Below are 24,238 nucleotides of genomic sequence, written 5' to 3' on the forward strand. Positions count from 1 at the left end.
CATTTCACAATAAAAGTTGTTTTATTTGCGGCGTAAAAAATACTCTTTCTTTACTACCATGCCCATAGATATATAGAACTATATATATATATCTATGACCATTATCGCCAGTAAAAAAAATAAAAATAAAAAATAAAGATAAAAACTGTGCACAATAAAAAAAAAAATATATCCCCAAGGTCACAATTGTGAGATCTATGCAATGAAATTGTAATTTTATGAAATAAAAAGTTATAGCCTAAGTATCAGGTACAAAATTGCAAATGCGACAAGTCATAATAAGGAGATAAATATCAATTGTGAGATGTTAAAAAAGTAGGATATTTGTGTTAAAAAGTCGAAATTCTTAACTGTTTTACTCATGATAAAAACAATTAAAATCTCATAATTATTAGGCTACTTACCATTACGATATTTCCTGGGTATTCATATTATCAAGGCTTAATTTTCCTCTTCTTTTTTCTTCTCTTCTTTAACTGGCGGAAATAGACTTCCATCAGCTACAGCTCTTCCTGTACCATTTTTTTTTATTATTATTTTTACTTGAATCAGATATCTCTCCTGCATGCAGGCGTTTTAAAGTTGCACTTCTCATCCTTGGGTAGTTTTCTCTGTAGAAAATAGTATTTGTTAATGAAGTAGCCTGGGCCTATTCATCTGACTAAGTAGGCTAGGAAAAACAGCAATCAACCCTATGTGGTGGAGTAAAAAGTACAAACTATATTTTAGAAATGTAGTCAAATAACAGTTGGCTAGCAGCATACAATAGAAATATTCAGGTAGATAGGCCTAACTTAAAATTGTATGAACCACCCAGTATGAGATTGGACCCTTAGCATCCCACATGTGGAAAACAAACAGAAAAGGTTGTACTAATACGTTTAAAAAGTAAGTAATGTTTATCTCCACTGCGTTAGACATTTACTTAATATGTTGATACCAAACATCAGCCTCTCTTCCATGTCCCTTGATTAAGACTGTTATTACACGTTTGTCTTCTTACAGATGCCCTGCGCAGTGCATTGTTATACACTGCTTATTAGTGTGTTGCATTGCTGTCAGTGAGGGTGGGTGAGGTCTTTGGACTTGAGCAGGCGGGTGTGACTAAGCTACCAGTGATGTAGACTAAAGCTTCCCACTGCTGAGGTGCTTATCATTCTTTTCTGTTGAGTCCTCCTCCAGTCTACTGTGCCGCCATAAGGTTCAAATTCATCGGCTATCTTTATGCTTAAGTTTACACTATTCCACACATATCAATTTGCACATGCATTTTCTCCAAACTTTTACAACGTAACGAAAACCTTGTTTTCCAAGTAATTTCAGTGTGTGTTTACAACACGTAATGAAATAGTGTATGCCATTTTACAGTATGACTTCTATTCATAGCATATATCCTCTCCTAAGTACCTGTTAACAGTCCTGACTGATGATTGCCATGCCAAAGCAATGCCTGCAGTGAAATATGAAATCATTTACACTACAGTATATCTTTAAAAAGGCATCTGGAGTGTAAACCCTAGTCTATAAGCAATATTGAGTTTAAAGAGAATTAATGGTACATAACTGTAAGTAGAGCCATATTGCACTAACTCAACCAAGGTCAAGGACTCAGTTCCAATTTTGGCTAGCCACACTAAACATGTGAACACTTATGACTATGCATGACATGTCAGACATAAAAGGGGGTCATATTACACATGTATGATGCCATACATACTAGAAATAGTATATAATAGATTATTGGCTTTCCAGTGATGAGTACTCTAGAATCTAGATGCAGTGTAATATATCCCCCCAGCCTCGTGCAGCATTCAGTTTGTGCTGCAATCAAAGATTTTCCATTGGCTTACCCTGAATGACTTAATGTCTGAAAATGAATTGTAATCTCATAAGGAATGAGGTTAGGTACAGAGGGCTTATCCGAACTCACTACCATCCAACATGCCCAGACAGCAATGATGGGGCTCAGATGGTAGGGGAGAACGGGGTTGGTAGGCACACTTTTTACTCTAGTGTGAATTGCTCATCATCAAAACATCTTTCAATAGTTATTCCTACATTAAATTGAAGCTTACGGTGTTCGCTTGAAATGTGTATCCGTATCATTTTCCAATGTATTGTAATAAAGAAGTATTTAACCATCAAAGACACCCTGACACATTGTGACAACCAACCCCATCACAGGAACAGTTATCACACACTATGGGGTTGTTTGTCACAATGTTATCTTAATAGGAAAAATCTTAAAAAGAAGGCAGAACTAAATTGGAACGTTTCATTGCATTGTCAAATTGACAAATGGCCCTACATAACTTAATGCATCTTAACACAAAATTAGCCAGGGAGACAAACAGGAAACCCATATTAAGACCAGCCTATTACACATAACATAATGAACAAACCAAATAGGTCTAACAATAATAGCCTACTCAACTAGGCTATATTCACTATCTAGGTTACAGTGATAGCAAATGTAGGGTATGCTCACTCCAACTAAGCAGAGCTTGTGTGCCCACTGGTTGCACATCCATCACTTCTCCCATACCTCCCCTGAACGGCTGTTGGAGAATGTTTCCATACAAACCAAAAAAAAATATCCTCTTCATCTGATGAAGACTCCTCCTCCTGTCTCTTTCTCTTCTGTTTCTTCTTCCCCAGCTGGGGTGGAGTGCATTGGGGTGCAGTAGCCTTAGCAGCTGGTCTAGATTGGGATGCACTGGGTCGTTTTGATTTTGCTGCCCTTTTTATCTTTTGCATGCTAGCTGCCTTTTCCTGCTCTATTCTCTCCTTCTCTGGGTTGTCATTAAGGATACAGCTTGATATTTTCTTTCGTCCTTGGGTTCCTTTCCTGGCTGCAGCCCTTTGGATAACATGTGACAACAACCAACTCCAAAGAAAATCTTATGACCAACCCCAACTGGAATTTCTTGCTAGCATCAAGGCTTACAACCATCCAACAATTAGTTAGCTAGCTAACAACGGTCTAAACAATAGCTTTCCCTTCACACTTTTTAAGGGTAACAAATGTTTTGTTATAAACCCATTATGTAAAAGCCAAAAATAAAAATACTGAGGAGCTAAATATTTACAATTTGATGTGAAAAACTCAAAACGTCCTCTCACCTCAAATTCGACTGTCTTACTCCAAAGGGGACTATTTATGTGACCTCTGATGACATTTCTGGAACATTTCCATACCAAAATCTTAGAGACAGCACCTTCTGGTTCTGAGATATAACTAATGTGACAACCAACCCGTGTGACAACTAACCCCGTTCTCCCCTACTTCTTATAGCAACAATAATATAACATTTAAAATTACATATTTAGTGTTGATAGTTTTGATTGAACACGTCATGTCAGGTCATATAAGAGGGAAGCTTGACTGTGAATTTACATTATTAAAAACAATTTGTCTGTAATTGTCCTCCGACATGAAATATTCAGACATTAAAATTGAAAATATGACTCAAACATGTGAAGTAGTGAAGTAGTTTTGCAGGTCTTGCTAGCTACCATGCACCGCACATGAATTCTGCATGTCAGCTGAAAAAGACGGGTGTCTGTGTCAACCTTTGACCTGTGTCCCCATTTACCCCTTTACATTCATACACACAAACATACATAAATTACACACGCACACACACACAAATTACACACGCACACACACACACACACACACAAAGTACAAGCACACACTACACCCTAATTGATACGTATAACCTCATATGTAGTGGTAAAGTTGACAATGTGTAGGCTGGAGTTCAAGAGGTGATTTTTTTCCCCTTTCTCTTCCCACCAGCATGCCTAGACAAAAAGGCTAAAGCTATGGCTATCTGGCCCTGATAGTATGGGTCTATATATAGAGAAGCCCTGTGACTGATCTGGCTCTAAGTGTCAGATTCCTGGCGCACTCGTCTGTCCTGGCCGTATCGGCACCTGCTGCTAACTATAAACCCACACACCCCTAGTGCCGCCCCCCTGTCCAGCTCAAACAGGAAAGCCAATGTCCAACCAAAGCCCAGACTGGAGGAGAAAAAAGACCCAGGCTAGACTCAGTAAGCGATTTCCCCGAGGCCAGCTCAGAAGGGAGGGGCAGAAATGGAGATGGGAGCATCAGAGGATGTAATGGGTCTAAGCTAGATGACCCCGTTTTCTTTTCGTATTCGGGTCTGATACATGGCAGTGTCTTTTTCCATTCTGAAAGTGTCCAGCTAGTGTGGCACTGCCGAGCTGAGCTGCAAGGAGCTGCTCAGTTCTGGACTCAGCTGTGGATTTTGGGAGACAATTAGCTGGATGAGGAGCCAATATTTCAACAGAGAGGAACTCAATGCCCTGTAGGTACGTACAGTACCAATCATTCTGTCTTTCTCTACATGTACATGGAGCATGCTTTTCTTTCTCTTATCAGCCCTTCGCAAAGGCAGTGTGTGTGTGTATGTGTGTGTGTGTGTGTGTGTGTGTGTGTGTGTGTGTGTGTGTGTGTGTGTGTGTGTGTGTGTGTGTGTGTGTGTGTGTGTGTGTGTGTTCCGTATTAGGCAGAGCTATTTCAAATAGGCCTATTGTCACTTTCCAGATGTATGTACCATAAATAAATCTTTTTTGAATGGATGAGATCTTGTGAACTTTGAGTTTCGGGTAAAAACTAAAAATGTAAATGTTTTTATAATATTCTCTTATGATAAGTTGCTAGCTGCTGATTATTAAAGTGAAGTAACAAACATTTCTGTTCTGAATCCCTTTTTGGAGGTTTACAATATCTCTGTGTGTACTATAGCAATGTTCACAAAATGTGAGGGTTAACTATACATATGCTTTTGTGAAGCTAAAAAAAACAAAACAATGCACAAGCCTGTATATTTTTTATTTATAAACTTTTGCTTTTCACTGTTATTTGTTAGTTTTACTGTGGACATAAATGAATGAGCTACACACACTGCAGGTGACTGACCATATCTTATTTTTAGTCCAGGAGCAGAGCCCAGAGCAGACCACAGGAGCAGACTGGACTGGCCACAAGGATTTTTTTGGAGCTTGTGGATGAGCAATGGACAGCTGGACTCTCCAGGGGGACAGCTACTCCTTCCTGCGCAGTGCGCCTCACACATTTTCTCTGCGCCATCGTGACGGCACCCCCAATCACGTTGAAATCTTCGACATAATCAACGTTCCTAGTCAGCGCAGTGTCATTTCCGAGACTACCTGCCTGTGTGACATTTTTGGAGACGACTGTGAGTCTGCCACCCTCCCAAGCTGCCCTGCTGTAGGGGCTTTTGTTCCTCCGCAGAGGGAGGTGGGAGGGTCAGCGGCTGCATCACCCCTTGTGGATGATCTGAACGACTCTTCTGGATCTTACCACACTGCCTCCAGTGAAGGTGAGGAGGGCTTTGAAGATTCAAGAGACAAGCTTAACAGCCCCCTGTTGCAGAGTGAGGTGAAAGAGGAAAATAGTAAGGATAAGAGGCAGCCAGAAGGTGAGGGTCTGAGCTCAGGACATAAAGCAGTTTCTGAGGACAGTAGCCCAAATTTAGAACCAAAAGGTATTTCACCAATATCTCAGCTTAGCACAGCCTGCCCATCCTCTGAAGTTGGGGGGAGGACCCCCTCTCCTGGACACAACAGCCCATCTCCCCTCAGTCCAGAGGAAACACCATCATCCTTCTGTTCTATCTCAGGTGAAAAAAGATGTTCACCATATTCACTTAATCCTCAACCAGCTCATTCGGACGCTGAACCTCAGAAGGTCACTCCCGCTTTTAAAGATACACACAACGGCCCCTTACAACAGTCTTTAACTCCTGTTCCCTCTCCTGAGCCTAATAACTTTGTCAGCTCATCCTCAACTGAATCAGTGAACAACCAATCTTTCCCTGAGTTCAGGGAAGCACAAGTCTCACCTGACCCGAGAAGTGGTTGCCTTAATCAACACAGCAGTCCCTCACCTGAAACCACATCCAAAGATTGTTCTCTAGATTTCACAGAATCAGCGTTTGAATCTAGAATCTCCCTTTCATCTCCTTCACCTGTATCCAGCAGTACAGAGCTAATATCCAAGTCGAGAGAATCACTGGTCACTCCTGAACCAACATCCAAAGATTTTTCTCACAATCTCACAGAATCAGCATTTGAGTCTAGAGCCAACCTTCCATCTCCTTTACCTTTATCCAGCAGTACAGAGTTATTATTCAAGTCAAGAGAAACACCTGTCTCTCTTGAGCTAAATAATAGGCCTTCCTCCCCTGATACTCAAGCGTCATCTCCTTTTCCTGAGCTTAGAAGCAGGGTCTCCCTGCCTGATCTCTTTAGCAGAGGCTCCACGCCTGATATTGAGGAACCCCCCCACACCCCTGAGCTGATTTCTAATCCTTCCACCGCAGGAAGAGACACCACAGATACTCCTGAGAGCCAAGATACAAGGTTATCAGCTGAACCTGTCAGTACTGTGTCTACACCTGGCCCAAGATACACACCTCCCTCACCTGTCATATCAATAGCAGCATCTCCTGAACTTGTAGAGAGTAGTGCCTCACCTGAATTTGCACATACAACAGCTCCCTCACCTGGCCTGCTCTGTGCTGCTTCTCCGTCTGGGATAAGAACTCCCTCGCCTGGCCCCCTCAACCAATACATTTCAACAACTTCTGAAATTACTAACCAGGTGTCTTCACCTGTGGTAAGTTATAGTTTATCTCCGTCACCTAAAGTAACAAGCAACTGCTCTCCCATAGAGCACAGCCATACTTCTCCCTCACCTGTCATCAGGATTACAGAAACCTCACCTGAGGTCAGTCGGAAGGACTGGTCGTCTGAAGTGGAGCCATCAGCCTCTCCTCCTCTAGAAGATCACTTTATAACTGCTTCATCAAGAAGCCCGACTTCTTCTCCTCATATCACAGGGGTTTCTTACTCTGTCATTCAGCCAGAAGACAGGAACACTCCGCCTCTTCCCGAGCTCTCTCGTCTCTCCACCCCTGAGCCTGATAGGACACTTGTGTCCCCTGAAGCAAGAAGTCCTACCCCAAGCAGAGAGAGTATACAGAGCAATACTGCGTTAACTGGAGCACAACGAGACTCACCTCTTATAACAGGCTTAACAAGCTCTGCCCTTCTGCCTGACATAACTCTTTCACATCAACCAAGATACCAAGCACCTTCACCTCAGCCAAAGCACCACACTCCCTCACCTCAGCCAAGGAATAAAACCCCTTCATCTGACAATTATCAAAGCTCCTCACCTCAGTACAGAAGTAAAGATCCATCCCCTGCTGCCCCATCTCCAGAGCAGAGGTATCATCAGCCGTCACCATCAAACCTCTCCACAGAGTACAACTCTCAGTACACACATCCTACTCCTCCCCTAAGTAATACACCTGAGGGCGATTCGTCTGCAATTAATAATACCACATCACAGTGCCCCACATATTTGACAAAAAAGAGAGAAGCAGTACCAAAGGAAGCAATCATTATGGACAACTTTAGTTTCACCTCATTCAAGGAAAAACAGAACACTGCCCCCACCTTTTTTCAAATAGAAGACACTTATAATAATCCTCCAATAGATATAAAGTCTCCGTCCCCTGATTTTCTAGTCTTGAAAGACAGAAATCCAAACATTTCACTTGTCCACAGGGCTACATCCAATTCCCCTGTACAGACACCAGAAAACCCACAGCCTACACTCACTACTTATTCACCAACTTCTGAAAGCAGCAGCCCATTTAAATCATCTGAGCACACCAGAAGTAAGCACTCAACCAGTGTTAGACGTGAAAACAGAGAGAGGTTCACTGAGGACATGGCACATAATGTAAACAGAAGGCGGACTCCCTCTCCGCCACTCACCAGGTTTACACCTGTCCACATTTTAGCCCCCGAGAAACCATACAGACAGTGGCAGAACAGAAGCCGCAGCCCCTCTCAGAGTGTAGCATCGTTACAGAGTGGCAATTTAAAGAAAGTGGTGACAAATAGGGAAAGTCCCGATGTTGAGCCTGTTGACAATAATAGCGAGGCACACTGGGTCAGGCTAGGAACGCAGTTGGAAATGGAGAGAGAAATGCAGCTGGAAGAGGATAGAGAGGTAGGTCAGGAGAGGAAAAGCGATAGGGTGATGGAGAGAGAGAGAAAGAGGGAGGAGCGGGTTCCTGAAAAGGGGAGGGGGTGGCAGGGGGACACCAGTTACAGAGGGGAACAGGTTGACCTGTCATTCACTGCCAGGAATAGAAAGGGGCCTGCGAGTCGCAGAGAAGCTCCCACAAGCAGAGAGCCCCGTGAGGGACTGCCAACAGCGCATTCCTACTCAGAGAGCTTGCTCGCCACCAGACAACTACAGCAACAACAGAGTCTGCTCAGACTTGCTTCCCAACAAGACCCCAGGGTTGGTGGTCCCAACAGACGACCTCAGCCTCCTGCACTGCAAAGCAAGAACAGGGCTCCTGGACGCGTGCCAGCAAACAGGCCTTGCCGGAGTTCCAGCTCCAGTATGGGAAGTGAGCTTGATGAGACAGACAATGAGGTGAAGTGGTTAACAGACTCTTCCTTTCTTAGTCTGTCAAGCCCTGAGGTTGATTACCTTGACATTTACAACTCCAGCCATCGTTCATCTACCAACATTTCTCAACCGTCTCCTCAGGAGAGCCCAGCTGGGGTCAATGCTGCCTGGCTGGCCTACGCTGACTTCAGGGGTTCTGCTCCAAAGCTGGACAATGATGAACTGTCCTTCCTGCAGCCATCTGCATACTATTCAGATGGCCTAGATCCAATGAGGCGCTATGAGATGGGAAGCTTTGAGTGTGTAGATGTGGCTGTAGAGCGGGAGGACTCCAGGAAGGTGAGAAAAGGAGTCCCGAAGAGACAGATCCTGTTGAAGAGAAAGAATAATGCTGACGGGAATCAGGATGAGAGCAGTGAAAATAGCAGTCCTGGGGTTCCAATGATGGAGGAAAGCCCCTCTATAGAAAGGCACAGCGGAGAAATATTTGTGAGACAACAAAGTTTACCAGTAGCCATGCAAGACTGCTATCCTCGTGAGCACAGCCCTGAGCCCCTTCAGCAAAATGATAGAAAATCCAAACTCCAGAAGTCTGCTTCTCTGGATGAAACAGGCCATAAAACCAAGATGGCCTCCTGTCTCATCAAGAATGTGTTGTCCAAGAGGATGCAGAGTTTTGATAAACAAGAGGAGGAAGTGAACCCCACTTTTGAGGAAAACCTCCAAACAACAGAGACTGCAGTGGCACCACTTGAAGATTCGCCAAAACCTGATGCACATAATCTGAGTTCTAGTTGTCAATCAGCAGACCCAAGCACAAAAGATAAAGCCAAACCTCTTAAAAATGTTGGAGTGAGATCCAGTAACAGGCCAAGTTCATCCAGCAGCAGCAGAAGCATTAACCTTTCACAGTCGGAAAGTGAAGAGGCATATTCTCAAAGCAGGAATGCAACCTCATTAAGAGATGAGAAGAGATCAGAATTAAAAGAGCCATTTGATAGTAAACAGTTAAGAACTGGCATACAACAAGCAGGTGACAGAAAAACATGGGACGAAAGGGAGGGTGGTGACTCAGCAAATGCCACTGCCGGGAAAACAGCTCCTTCTGTTACTGGAGCCAGCAGCATGCAGGCCAGGGCGACAAATAAAGACCAGGAATGTGAAAACACAGAGGAGCATAAACAACTGCAACAGAGTGACAAGGTTCCATGTTCATTAAAAACAAAGGAGATTCCACTCAAAGCTGTGGAGAAAAAGAAAGCCTCCCTAAATGTCTGTCTTACCCCTGAGGCAGAAAACAGACTTGAGGGCTTTTCACCAAATTTGTCTTTCAGAGAAAAGGAGGAAAAGAAAGAGCCCACTGTACATCAGAAAACAGAGGAGGAAGAAGGGAATGGCAATAATCAAGTTAAGGGCCCCATTCACAAAGTTCGAGATGTGAGGCGGCTTGTGAAAAATACATATAATCTGTCCTTTAAGGCAACTAGTGCTGTTACGCCATCAAATGTGAATGAAGAAAGGATGGAACATTTTATCAAGGAAAGGGGAGAAGGAACAAAAGAGGAGAGCAAGGAAGACACCATAGCAAGAGAGGAGAGGGATGTAAGGCAAGATATAAGGAGGGAAGAGAGGAGGGAGAAAATGGAGGAGGAGTTCAGGATGGAGAGGAAAAAAGTACAAAAAGAGGATAAGGTAAAAGACTCAAAGCTGCTAACCCTGTCTTCACCTCTTCAGAACAAAGGAAATCCTTCATTTCGTTCACAGCCAATGCAAATACAATATAAGGCTGTTTGCTGTTTGAAAGAAGACAAAAATAAAACACTGCTCAGGAAGAAAGACTCTGAGGACACAGGTTTGTCACCCAAGGTCTCTCAAAATCTTGTCACCGAGGTAAGCAGAGAATCCTCAAATGCAAAACAACAGAATCACACAACCAGAGACAAAGCAATTGCCAAGCCATATCAAGATGACCTGAACATGGCAGTAGAAACACAAGAGACAGCAAAGGAAATGCATCAAGTGCCAGACAATGACGACAAACCTGTGGTCTTTCGAACAGACAAAAAACCTCCCATGCTCGGAAGCCTCCCCAAATTGCCCAGCAAGGAAAGAGAGGTGTCCACTGCTGTGGTGTTGATAAAGGATGGATCCAGTAAGACCAAGTCATCTGAATCTAGAGCCCAAGAAGAGAGTCCCAACCCACTCTTAGCTCCAGCGGCTTCAGCTTCACCTAGGCCCATTACCCCTGGTAGTACCCCTGATAGCAGTGGCCACTCAGTTTCCACGTTATTAAAGGAGAAAGGCTACCAGGCTGACATTGGAGCAGTAGTGGGTGACAACCAGAATGTAGGTGGAGGTAAAGGGGTTCTCCATAAGCACGTGAACTGCCTGGAGATTCCCCTTCAGACCACAACTTCTTCAGATGGAGGTTGGGCTGAGCCTCATAGAGAGAGGACATTTTCCTCCTCGTCCACCATTACTGGCGCCACAACAGTTTCTGAGAGCACAGATGCCCTGACCAGAGAAGAAGAAAGAGGTAGCACTAAGCCTACAGTGAAAGACACAGCAAAGCAGATACATGCTTCTCCACTAACAAATATGCAGGAGAAAACACCACCTCCTACTAAACAGATGGAACCTGGAGATTTTGAAGCAGTGAAAAGGCTAGATCCAACTTTCCCCCCAAGGTCCCCTGCAGTTAGAAGATTCAGACCACAGCCAATTGAAGTTAAGTCACTGTCGACCGAAACAAAGAAACAAGAGATTCCCACAAATTCCACAGGAAATAACAGGTCTCAAACCATTGAGGTTAAATCGATAGCTAAAAATTCTCAAAAGCCAGCTGTGCCTCCAAAACCAAGCTGCAAATTTGTACCTGCAAATTTAGGCACCATGCCAAATGAAGCACAGAGACCATCAGTAACAACATCGACTACAAAACCACAAGGGGAAGAAAGGCCTCAAACAATTGTAGTGTCTTCACCAACAATCTATAGAAAAATCTCCAATGAGTCCACATCGGCATCAAACTATACAAGGAAACTTGCCGTGTCTGCAGTTTCCAGCCTTAAGCCTCCCCCTTGCAAAACAACTGCAACCACCATCTCCAATCTTTCAAACCAGTCAACAGCACCATCAGAGACAGAGACGTCTAATGACAGAGGTCTGCAGCAAAAGCCAGGGGCATCACCTCAGAGCTCTAGTTATACACACAAACCCATAATCTTAGGTGCAGCTCCATCATCAGCCACTGGCCCAGGTTTCACCACAGCTCCACGTCCAGATTCTGACCCCAATGCAAAACAGATCTCTACACCTGCCTCAGCTGGTGCCAACCAACCCAGTCAGCCAGCTGCTATGCCTTCAGACAGTCATCCACAGTATTCCAGGACGGCACACCCTAATGACCAACCTCTGCCCGTAACTTCAAACAATACAATACGGTCCGCTGCTATTTCCACAACACAAGCGCCAGGATACACACACCAGCCATTTCATAGATCTCTCTCCAGTGAGCGCTCCCAAAGGACAGATGACCTGCGTTTTTATGCCTCAGATGACCCCCCAAGCTATGATGAAAGAGAAAGCTTCAGTCCCCTCATGCTGCCAGATCTTGCCCCCAGGAGGTCAAATCGCTATCAAAACACCTCCCGTCCACCTCCCTGCTCCTGCACAGCTGGCTGCCCTTCCCACCCTGGTCTCACCCCTCCGCACCATTACCGCAGCCCCCATAACCTCACCCCCCCTGCCGCTCCACACTCTCCAGGCCAGGCACTACCATACCCAGGGGCTCAGCCCCCGCTCCGTCCCCACCAGTGCAGACCTGACCCTCAGCCGATGAGCTACCAGCGCGGCTCTCCCAAAGCAACTCCTCTTGGTCCGAGTCAGCCACCATCCATATACCAGCCTCTCCATCAGCCTCCTACCTGCCCTCCCCACCCCTCACTCATGCAGGCCTGCCCTGCTGACCGCCAGTTGCAGCCACCCCAGCATATCGACCCCCGACGACCCCCTGTCCACAGATCTCCACAGCAACAGCTTCCAGGAATGGCCGGTGCTCCTTACAGTGATCCTGGCCACGGCCACTCTCCTGGCCTACCTCCTATGGATCCCCAGTACATGTGTGGCCCTCAGAGCCTGGGGCCTTCCTATGGCTCTGAATATGGGGGTGACACAACCAGTTTGTACTCAGAGAGTAGCTATGGACAGGCACCTCGTAGAGTGCTCCTGGATCCTGAGACGGGGAAGTATTTCTATATTGAGGTGCCTGTGCAGCCACTGAGGAAAATGTTGTTTGACCCAGAGACTGGCCAGTATGTGGAAGTGCTCATCCCACAGCAAGCAATGTCACATTCAGGCATGTATCCTCCTTCAGCAGCCCCCTACCCATCTCTTCACAACCCCAACATGTACGCCCCTGCTTCACAGTACATGCCATATGCAGCTCCTCCTCCCCAAGCTCACCCCCAGGCTCAGCCCCAGCCACCCCGATATCAGGATGGCTCTGCCACAGCAGCAATGCACCCAAGCGGGCCTGGGGTCAGCTACAGGAATCCCTCTGGTCAGGGGTCCAAGCCAGAGCCTCAGAACCATCCACAACTGGACCAGGGCTACCTGGAGAGTATGTATTATGTCCCTACAGGGATGAATGCGAGCCCCAATCCCACCCCACCAGACTATTACCACAAACATCCACCAAACCTACCCCCAACAGGGGGTAAAAGGTCCTGAAATAGAGGGTGGATGCCGCCTTCCTGGAGCCTGTTGGAGTTTTAAAATACACAGTATATAAAAGGGGTGTCTAATGTTAGCCTATAATGTTATTTGAGTTTTCAAATTGCAACTCAAGACAGCAATTCTTTGGTTGTTGTTTATTTACTGCTGCTGCTGCTACTTGTATTTGTTATGTGCTAGGCTGTTATAAACGATAAAAGATTTATGATTTTTGATTATAATAATAGTCTTGAAAACACAAGCGATTAAACTTTTTTAGTTGTTCTCAAGATTTTTACATAGTCTAAAATCATCTAAAAAGATTTTTGTCATGAGGTGTTCTTAAGATGTTTTACATAATCTAAAATGGTCTAACAAGAATTGTCATTTCTGATACAGGGTCACAACATCATGCTGCAAATTCACCAGTAATGCACAAGCACTATAGGTTTACTCATTTATTGATGTTCTTACCTTAAAAAAAAAATCTCCAAACAAACTTGAAAATAATGTTTTAAAAGATCCTCATATTTATTTTATTATTGTGTTTCTCTAATATTGTACGAGTGAGTTTGTGCACATGATGTATGCAACATCAATGCCAATAAAATATGTCCGATTGAATTGTTCATACATTGTCTTTTCATGCCTTCATCTCTTTTTATGTAGATTCTTTGTACAGCTCACTAGCTCCCACGTACGGTATTTACTGGCGAGATCATCAGATCCAAACTTTACAATCATGTATAACTTTGGGGCTAACATCGGCTTTTGAGACAATTTTTCTAAAAAGTCACAAGAGATTGCATTGTTTTCATTAAAATTCACCAAATGTACACATCTAAATACTGCAAATCTACAATGTGGGGTATATCAATATAGGGGTATATATATGTTATAACAAATACCATCCATTTAACATTTTGACTTTCAGTTACAACAAAACATTCAATGAAAGTCATCGCCAGAAACATCCACTATAACATATGTTGGGCAGTTGCAGCTTTAAAAATAAGCATTGTATTAAGCTGCACTCCTCAGCTCTTTCTTTGCCTTGAGAGAGCATAAACACTTAGATCAGTGTTGAACAGCAACAATATAAATTAATTACATTGTTATTGTGGTTCTGGTATTGATTTGGAAAGTTATTTACGGAGAAAGCATTGATATTAAAAAGGGGTCCCCCTATACGGGTTAGTGAATTACTGTGAATTTTTCAACATCACATTGTACTACTGTGTGCCACTGGAGGGTGCCACAGACCACTGGAGCGGCACAGGAAAGCCCATCCACAAGGTACATCTAAATCTGCCAGGCTTTCGTGAGAAGACCCAGTCCCAGTAAAACAGTTAACTGAAACCAGAGCCCAATTTGTCACTCCAGCCGGACAAAATTAGTCTACCCTTGCTTTGATGTCGATAGCAGTGAAACTAATGAGAGGTCTGACCAGTAGCTGTGAGGGGCTTTGTGTGTGTGTGTGTGTGTGTGTGTGTGTGTGTGTGTGTGTGCGTGCGTGTGTGCGTGCGTGCGTGCGTGTGTGTGTGTGTGTGTGTGTGTGTGTGTGTATGTGTGTGTGTGTGCAGGTGTCTGATCGTGTACAACTGTTTCATCTGAACCTGGCAAATCAAAACCTCACAGGAGCACGTTCATTCACATCTGGAGGGGATGGAACACTGACTACACCTGGCAAAATGTGCCAAATTGGTATTTTCTCAGAATTGAAAACTTGCTTTACAAGATTTCTACCATGACACAAGTTAGAGAGGTAGAGATTGTTAAGAAACGCCAACTGGACCAGAAGAGAAAGGGCTTTGATGTCCCCCTATAACAGCCAACGTGTAAAGAGGACACTGCACCTGGGGTAATCATGGAAAGTCATAAAAGCTACAAGAAAGTCACTTATCAGTTCAAATATAATCATCGCCCAGCAACCAACACAACAATATCAAATATGAAGTCCAACCTCATGTCTATTTATAGTTCACAGGAAATAAATGGACCTTATCCATCTCCTTAGAACTATACAACGTCAATGGAATGCAAGTTTGTTGCCATGATCCTGCATTGTCACAACCGGGATAACAATTACAGACTCACCTTAGGAACACACACTAATCTGTATAAACCAGCTGACACACCTCATTTAAAATCACGTCCAGACACTTTGGGTTTGTTCCAAGAAGCGGCTAACATTGAGTTAAACTCAGAAGCCACTCACATCTGATGTGCAAGCTTTATTTTAGTTATTGTTTTAGATAATCCAGTGTTGGTTTTTTGCTGTATGCCAAATGTCACACACATCTAAAAGCATGGGAGACTACAGTCATAGAGCCAAAGTCTGAGTAGAGTTTCCAGTAGTCTACACAGGGAAACATTCATGATAGCATTGCTTTAATTTGATTGTTCTACCAAGTGTTTTAGCTTTAAATTAGCAAGATATTAAATTACTATAACAACGTTGCTTCTTCCTAATGGCCATTAATCAACATTAATCATCATTTTCCAGACACGTGCTCTACACCATGTGTGTTAAATTCCATTCGTACAAACACACAAAACAGACACCATGACATCATGAGGAGGACTATGGGCTCTTTCCAGTGCGTCTGTTATTGTTATGGTTCTCTGACCACTTTTCTACCCCACAAGGTGAGGACACACACAACACCCATACACACACACACACACACACACACACACACACACACACACACACACACACACACACACACACACACACACACACACGTACACACACAAAGTTGGTGTCCCCCTCAATCCATGCCACACCCAAGAGTGAGTGGGTTGAGTTGGGCTCCAGAGCCACGTTTGATGATGTGGACCCACTGGGGGGCTGATTGGTCACTGGAAACAGTCCTCTCTACATTGTCTCTGTGGTATCAGGAATGTAGAAAAGTGTGGGTGGCATGGGCCCGGCAGCTAGATAAGAGGCAGGGTTTTAAGTGATGATAAGTAAGTTGTTTGGAATAAAATGAACAATGTGCTTCCTGACATTATCCAGTGAGTTCCAGCTGCCCTGTGCGGCCCGAGATTAGATGTCAATAGTTCATGACAAAAGAGAAATTCTAACTAAAGATGACTGTATCGCTGACCCAATGAGAATTTAATGGAGGGTTTTTTTTGTTGTGTCAGTCAATGTGTCCATGACTGTCTGAGTGTGATGTATCGATTAAAGGGAGGAAACCAGATGATGAGGTGGATGTCTGGTCCCTGTCAGACATTGATATTAGTAAGCTCTGCCTGGCTGGAAACCTTTTCATGTGAACAAAATTCCCCCGAAAGAGCACACTCTTTGCTGAGAAAAAGGCCACCCATATTGGTCATTTTGATTTTAGATTATAAAAAGCAAACCTGGTTTGAAAGGCCTGTCGTGCACACTCCTATTGGTGTATAAAAAAACAGGTTGTCAAAAGGAAGCAGTGTTTACTCAGCTTCAGCTCTCAGCATCTAACATTTTGGCATTTGAATAATTGTAAGCCATCACAGAGGGTAAAACATTTGATAATAATATATTATTCTTGTCTTCTTTACTCCCAACCCATTAGGCATCTTGTTTTTTTTTTTTTTTTAACCTTTATTTATACAGGTAAATCCCATTGAGACCGAAGACTCTTTTGCAAGGGAGACATGTTTTCCTTTCCCACGTTACCATTCACACACACATTCATACACCGATAGCAGGCTAACTATCGACATTCACACAAGGCAAGGTGGGTTAAGTGTCTTGCCCAAGGACACAACAACTGTGACACAGGTGGCAGGGCGGGGATCGAACCTCCAACCCTTTGATCATCATCCGACCCGCTCTACCACCTGAGCCACAGTCGTCCAATCTTGCAATTTAGTCATTGACACACTGACTCCCACAAATTGGGAACCGTTGCCATATTGACATTGTAACCCACTGATTAACTTGTACAAGCGTAGATGTGCCACAATGCTTATCCGCAGGAATGTTTATTGTAGGTCTTTTCCTCTCCTTATCTAATGTCTACAAGCAACAGCAGTTTCTTTACTGGGCACCTTGGCTTTATTGCCTGACACTCCCATATGTCACCCAAGACAAACTTTAGCTTTATAGTTTACGAGAGGCCTTCAAAAGAGAGCAGACCCTCAAAATGCTCATCCATTTTTTTTTCTAAAGGGGTTGCCTCACCTGTACACTCAGGTTACTGCCCATAAAAAGCATTTCCTCCTGGCGGAAATGGGCGTGGTCACGTGTGTGTGAGCGTGTGAGCGTGTGCTGATTGTGACAGCCAGTGAGTGTAGCAAAGAGGAGTGGAGATAAGAGAAAAAGGAGGGGGCAAAAAGACACCTGAAAACGTGGCTTCCGGGCATTTTCAGCCTGGTTGCCCCGGCAGCCACGGAGAATAATACTGACTCTGTGTTGCAAGTCTTCGGCATCAGTGTGTCACACAAACTCCCGCCAGGTGGTGTGTGCCTACCTGTCTGACTGTGAACGTCATCTCCTGTGATTGAGCTTGAGCCCAAACAATAATATTCATAAGCCATAAATGATCAAACTTTTAAGGCCTACATGACTCACCCGTACAGTTACTACAACATTGGGTAAGGTAAGGGTGAGGGTAAGTTTATTTATACCCGAGGGTAGATTCATTTTGCAGAAAGATGAATACATTGTGGCATCCGATCACAAAATAAACTCCAACACAAAACAGCACAAATTAAAACCTGCTCAAAAAAATACTCAGTGTTCCACCAATCAGAAAATAAAAGACAGAACGCATTAAAAAACACTCAGTCTACCAGTTCAAATTTTTCATTTGTTTCTGATTATTGATTTTGGCCCATGTGCTTAATCACCCAGAGAAGCTCTGTCACAGAGATTACTGTTAAATGAGCTACACCAGCCCCGTTATAAATATACTAAATATAGGTCTCTGAGAGGAGATGGTTTCATTCATGGTGGAAATCATAAGTCTAGACTGTAGTCTAGTGCCTTTTGTGTCCCAGGACCCCTCATGTCTACAGAGGAAATTGTTACTTCTGGTATGAGTATATCATCCTCTCCGAGACAGGGGCACACACACACACACACACACACACACACACACACACACACACACACACACACACACACACACACACACACACACACCATACACATAAACACACTTGCATTATCCAGTGTTGAGGATGAGGTAGCTAAAGAAAATGATGTCATAGCCTGATCACTTTACCCGTCCCGCTCCTCAGAGCTGGATGGCAGATCGATGAGGAATGGAAGGAACGAGAGAGAGAGAGAGAGAGAGAGAGAGAGAGAGAGAGAGAGAGAGAGAGCGAGAGCATGTGTGTCTAAGTGGCTGGTGAGAGTGAGAGAGGGGATGACTTATTGACAGGAACCAGCTCTTTGCTAGCCTGCATCCTGAATCACTCGGAGATGATGACATGTCTAAAATTCGTATAACGTGCCATGTCAGCTATTCCCTACCTCGCTCCCTTAATCTCTGCATATTGAGTTGGACAGCGATGTTGTCCCCCCCCAGGGCTGCAGAAGACAGGTCTGGCAGATATTAACATGATGAGGGGACTCTCCTGGGAATCAGCCTTTGGTCTCCTTCAGTGGTTATGAGGTCTGTTATGGGCTGGTGTGTGTGTGTGTGTGTGTGTGTGTGTGTGTGTGTGTGTGTGTGTGTGTGTGTGTGTGTGTGTGTGTGTGTGTGTGTGTGTGTGTGTGTGTGTGTGTGTGTGTGTGTGTGTGTGTGTGTGTGTGTGCGTGTGTGTGTGTGTGTGTGTGTGTGTGTGTGTGTGTGTGTGTGTGTTTGGATTCCTCGAGCATGAGACAAAAAGCAATGAGTCACACGAGGGTGGCCCCCAGCTCTCTCACAGACATGTATTAATACAACTGTTAGGCATTAGAGCAGAAAGCAATAATAACAGTAATGGGGAAACGGTAATGTCTCTCTCTCTCTCACTTAAGAATCCCAAGTGAAAAAGATTCCAAGTGTGTGGAATCTCAGACATGGGTCAGGAAAATCCCTGGTATGCCAACCCCAGTCTGGGCTTTTCGGAGGCCTCGCAGTACATCAATATATACAGACACAGCTATGCAGTGTCATCACCACAGGTCGACAGCAGGGCGGTGACAAACAGCTGACAGAGGGATACAGTAGACGCGGGCAGCAGCAAGGATAGAAAGTGAAAAAGTACCGGCTGACGAAAGGCAGAGAGAGAGTTGTGCGTCATGTTTGGACTTTGTGCTGTTCATCAGGTGCAACTGTCATTGATGAAGTGGGTCAAAGTTGACAAGTAGAGGTACCTCATGGGCTCCATTATGTGACATATCTCACTTCTAAATATAAACAGGGAAAACACAACCAGCACATTCAAGAAGTCAGGAACTCATTTATGATAATGAAGGTTTTTGTTGTTGTTGTTGTTGATGGAATCTCTTTGGCGACCATTTTGAAACAACTATGAATCTAGGACGTTAACTCTGCTATTGCAAGGAGCACATGGCAACATCGTTTTTTTTCAAGCACTGGTCAATTTTGAGATTTTTGTCTTCCATGACATGTGTTCATTCATACTAGTATAACTACACGGTGGACATGTGTTTATTTTACTTAACTGTTTGTGTCTGTATATTTCTACCATCCAACCATCATTAAACGGCCATTATCTCAACATTATGTTCTAAAGCACTAACATCAACTACACTTTCCATAATCCTCCTTAGCACTATTCTCAAGGTCATTGTTATATAAGGATTTGTTCCAATTCTGTTTTCTGATTCTTGTGCATTTTTTTCTTAAAAATCAAATATTATTTAAAATCTCTTCTGTACAAACTTTGGCCACTTTCATGTTGAAAAAATGAAATAAAGATTTGAACTCCGGCTCAATTCATCTATTCATTTAGATTTTGGGTTTTTAAAGAGATGAAAATGTACACATGATTAGTTCGATATTGACAAATCTGCATATGTATTCAAATATTTCTGATAAAATTGTAAAAAAGTAATCACTGGCATAGTTGCATGATGTTAAAAATGATACCCTATTCAGCTGCAGTGCCTCACCTTAAATATACAGTACATTGAGTTGTCAAGTCTGCTTTTCTTTTTGTGTAGAGATTACATTTGAACAATACTTTACACAGTAACTTAAATGGATTAGTTTTTCCACAAATGTTAGTGATTCAAATACCATTTGCAATGCCATAGAATGCAGCGCAATGCATCTGTACATCCTTAAGATAGGGCAGGTGAGTTCATTACGTTATTTGCTAAGGACTTGTCAAAACCCAGTTATCAACCGGAATGCACGCAACACTGAAATCGTCACACAGCTCACAATATGAAAGGGGCTGAACACACACACACACACATTGTGCACACTGTTTACGAGCTGCACAAAATGCCCAACAATGGGGAAATAATGACGTAAAATGTGTGATGTCCACATCAATAACTGCTCATATATTGAAATGGATTTTTCCACATTACAATATTATGTGACTATTGCACGTTCATCACAGTGATCCATTTAAATTGGATTTAACAAACTGGTCTTATCCAGTGGCCAAAGTAACATGAGCAGGTTAAGACAAGCAGGACCAGTGACAAACAGGGAATACCTTTATGTGGCAATCTTAGTTCTGTTGACTGGGCCATTTGTGATGCATGTATTTTTCCCCCAGACGGTTTGTGGTAAGCATTAGGTGTTATGTCTGATTTTGTCTTGAGTTTTTTTTGAACCCTTTGAAAGGATGATGTAAAAGTGTTAAGTAAATCAACAATACAGATTGTTACTGTAAGAGGTCATAGCCATAACCACCCATTTGTGGTTAACAGTGGATTTCCCCAGAAACCATTCAAAGGTAGAAAGCATACAGCTCATATCAGGGTTTGAAGTCGGCTTCGTGACAAGTTTATTGTTGTGTCGATGGGTGGAGGTGGTACAGTGTGATAACAGATTCATGAGCTCACTGTCATAGCTTTAAGCGGCACGGCTAAGGATTAGCATTATACATGTCTGATATGACAGAGACAGGACATCCAGTACTAACCAAAGAAAAGAAAAGAAAAAGACGTCAAAATGTTATGCAGGCTGGTATGTACTCAGATTGGGAACAACATAACAGCATCATGAAAAAAGAAGAAAACAGAAGATGTATGCTGCCTCTCTGCCAAGCTGTCAGAGACACTGACACTTGAAGGGAACATTCATCCATGGTCTTAATGTTATTATAACACTTGTATTGTTCCTACTGGGACCAGTCAAAATGCTTTGAATTAAGGCCAGTGTTGTCTAAGTTCACAGTCTTTGTTGAGATGTTTCTAGCACTACAAGAAATACCTCCTACATTTGGGTAATGAATGAATTACTCTTTAATATAAGCAGATGTTATTACTGTTAATACGACCCTGCTATAATCTTTAGTGCACTTTTTTGGCTAAGTATTCCATATGTGAATCCAATTTTTTGAACTAGCATGAATTGTGCAAAGCCTGCACTGGATCAGTTATCTTTGTTTTTGTAGTTGTTTTTGAGCTTTCAACAGATGACATGCACCATCTTCCCCATCATATACGTTTCATTATATGTTTATTTTCCTAATTACACTGTAGTTAACAGTGCCCCAAGAAGTTTGGTGATAGTAGTCTGGATTTTTTTTAAATTTTACAACTAAAACTTAAAGGTACCCTGTGGAGTTCTTGACCACTAGCAGTGCTATAGAGTAATGTTAGAGCAGGGCGCACATGCATGCATGGTATCTCGGAGGCAACACTATACACATTCCTGTGTTACAATGTGCCAAGAAAAGAAACGAAGAAGAAGACTAGTAGCTAGTAAACATGGACGTAAACACTATAGGATTATAAAAATATTTTCAAACTGCGGCTTATAATTGTTTCATGGACTATTTTGTGCACGTGGCAAGAAAATGCCACCGGGCCCCTTTAAGATGCCAGTGTTCCAGGGTGTCATGCTCAACATATAATGTTTATACAACTATCGGGACACAGGGAACGATTTCAGACAGGTGGGATCAGGTGTGCATACAATCAAAATATAGCAAAAACCTGATGACCAAATGTCTTTCTTTCTCATGATTCAGTGTTCATAGGTGTTGATGTAGGGTCTAAGGGTGAAAAACAGCAGAGGAGGGGGAAAAACCGGAGATATGATTGAGTGATTGTAGTTGTGCGAGTCAGCAGTTCTGAGGGGCAGGCAGGCGGAGAAGGCCGTCTATTGTTGCGGAGAAGAGAATGGAAACTCTCATACAGCCCGGATTCCATCCTTCCAGTGCGACCACAGTGGCAGTGATCTGATAAGCTTCTTCTGAATCATTCCTCAAAGACGCTCTTGTCCTTGTCCTTGTCCTTGTCCTACCAGATCAAAATGATTCACTCCTTTTGAAATACCTCTGTGGTGTATTTTCAGACAACAAGCTCTCAGATTTCATATATAGTGGCGCAGGAAGGCTTGTGAATGCTTGAATGTTTGATCTGATAAAGCATTTGTGTTGACAGGTCACCTGTGGGAAATGCCATTGTTTTTCTCTGTCTGCACCGCCAGCATGGAGCAGGTGTGTTTGTCAACCTCCATTTTGGTTTCATCACACCTGAATGAACTCTATAGAGTGCCCACACTAACATCATAGCCCTCTCCACTTGCGTCACAAAGTGTGGTCGCTGGCTGGCTGGCTGGCTGGCTGTCTCCATTTCTCCACCCACACTGCATCCATTCCACAGTATCAGAGCATTTGAAAACACAAGTTTGGAATGGAAACCATGGAAATGACTTGTTACCACAGCAGTGACTGGCCACCACATTCACCACAGCACTGGGGCAAAGCTTCTGTAGACAGTTGCAGGACCACAGTGTTTTCCTCCAACCGGTCTCTTGAAAAAAAAAAGTAGCACTGGTCCATGGTTTCTAAGCTTTTTGGTTCTGCATAGTTTAGAACCGTGGCCTTTGCCTGTTGTTACGAAAAGAGTTTTGTAACTCTTTTTTTTTCTCTATGTGAGATATACGTGCTACAGCCTGAATAAACAACAGTTGAGAATTGAATCTGGAAGTATTTATTTTGGATATATATTTAGCTTATGACCACCGGACCGGATCATGCCAACCATGCTAACTAGCTGGGTGCCTAGGCTATATTTACAGAGGGGCTGGGCATCCATCATCGCGGCGCAAAAAAGCACAGACAGGCAGAGAGAAGAAGGAGGAAGGGAAAGTGTGGCCCATCAGTCACCACAGTCCAATCCCAGGGCTTGTCTATTTAAAACACCTTACAATCTGACCACAACAGGGCCACAGGTCAGACAGGCTGCAGTGCTGGACCTCCAGGGCAGTATTAAGAAGATCTGCATGCTAACACTATGCCATCTATTGTGCACACCCTCTAAGTTGCATACCCACGCTCATGCATGTTTTTTTGAGCATGCACGGTTGCATCCATCCCCAGAGCACCCGGATTGGAAGGTGTCCGATGGCAGGAGAGAAGGGCAAGGAGGAGGGGATCAAAGCCGATGTTGACACCTGCGGGCTCTCTCTGCCTTGGCACACTGCACCTGAATGACATCACTCAGACAGACAGACAGACAGACACACAGACAAAATAACACATCAACTGTCAAATACAAACGGGGGTTAGACATGTCTGAGACTGCAAATAGACGGCCAGACAGATAGGCATAGGCACACGGCCCTGCAATGACAGATAGTGTTAAAGTGGACAGACAGACAGACAGACATACAGACAGACAGACAGCCGCAAGGTCAGAGAATGACTGACAGAGATCGACATACAGTCATGCTGTGTCATTGCCCCTCCTGTGTAAACATACATTTCCAGAGTTTTCTTTTACATCATGATTTGAATCAAAATCACTGAACATAACAGATTGAATTAGAATTATGCAATAGAAAAAGCATGAACATTATTAACAACAAAATAACAATAATTTTAGTCAAATAAAGCTGACTGTGTATACACACAGCTCTTTGTTCAAGACAAGTTCATTTTCGGGAGCTGCCA

At 43.5% G+C, this 24,238-nt stretch overlaps 1 protein-coding gene across 1 annotated transcript; it reads left to right on the forward strand.

Moving 5' to 3' along the window:
* Positions 1–5,047: 5,047 nt before the first annotated feature.
* On the forward strand, positions 5,048–13,222 carry LOC307256881 (uncharacterized protein; the record flags this gene model as incomplete). Its single annotated transcript, XM_080035997.1, has 3 exons — positions 5,048–7,335; positions 7,777–10,093; positions 10,382–13,222. The coding sequence occupies 3 exons, from the start codon at positions 5,048–5,050 to the stop codon at positions 13,220–13,222; spliced, it is 7,446 nt and encodes a 2,481-aa protein (XP_079892123.1).
* Positions 13,223–24,238: the final 11,016 nt, after the last annotated feature.

The sequence above is a fragment of the Ammodytes marinus genome (assembly GCF_949987685.1).
Source record: "Ammodytes marinus genome assembly, chromosome: 10".
NCBI classification, from domain to species: domain Eukaryota; kingdom Metazoa; phylum Chordata; class Actinopteri; order Uranoscopiformes; family Ammodytidae; genus Ammodytes; species Ammodytes marinus.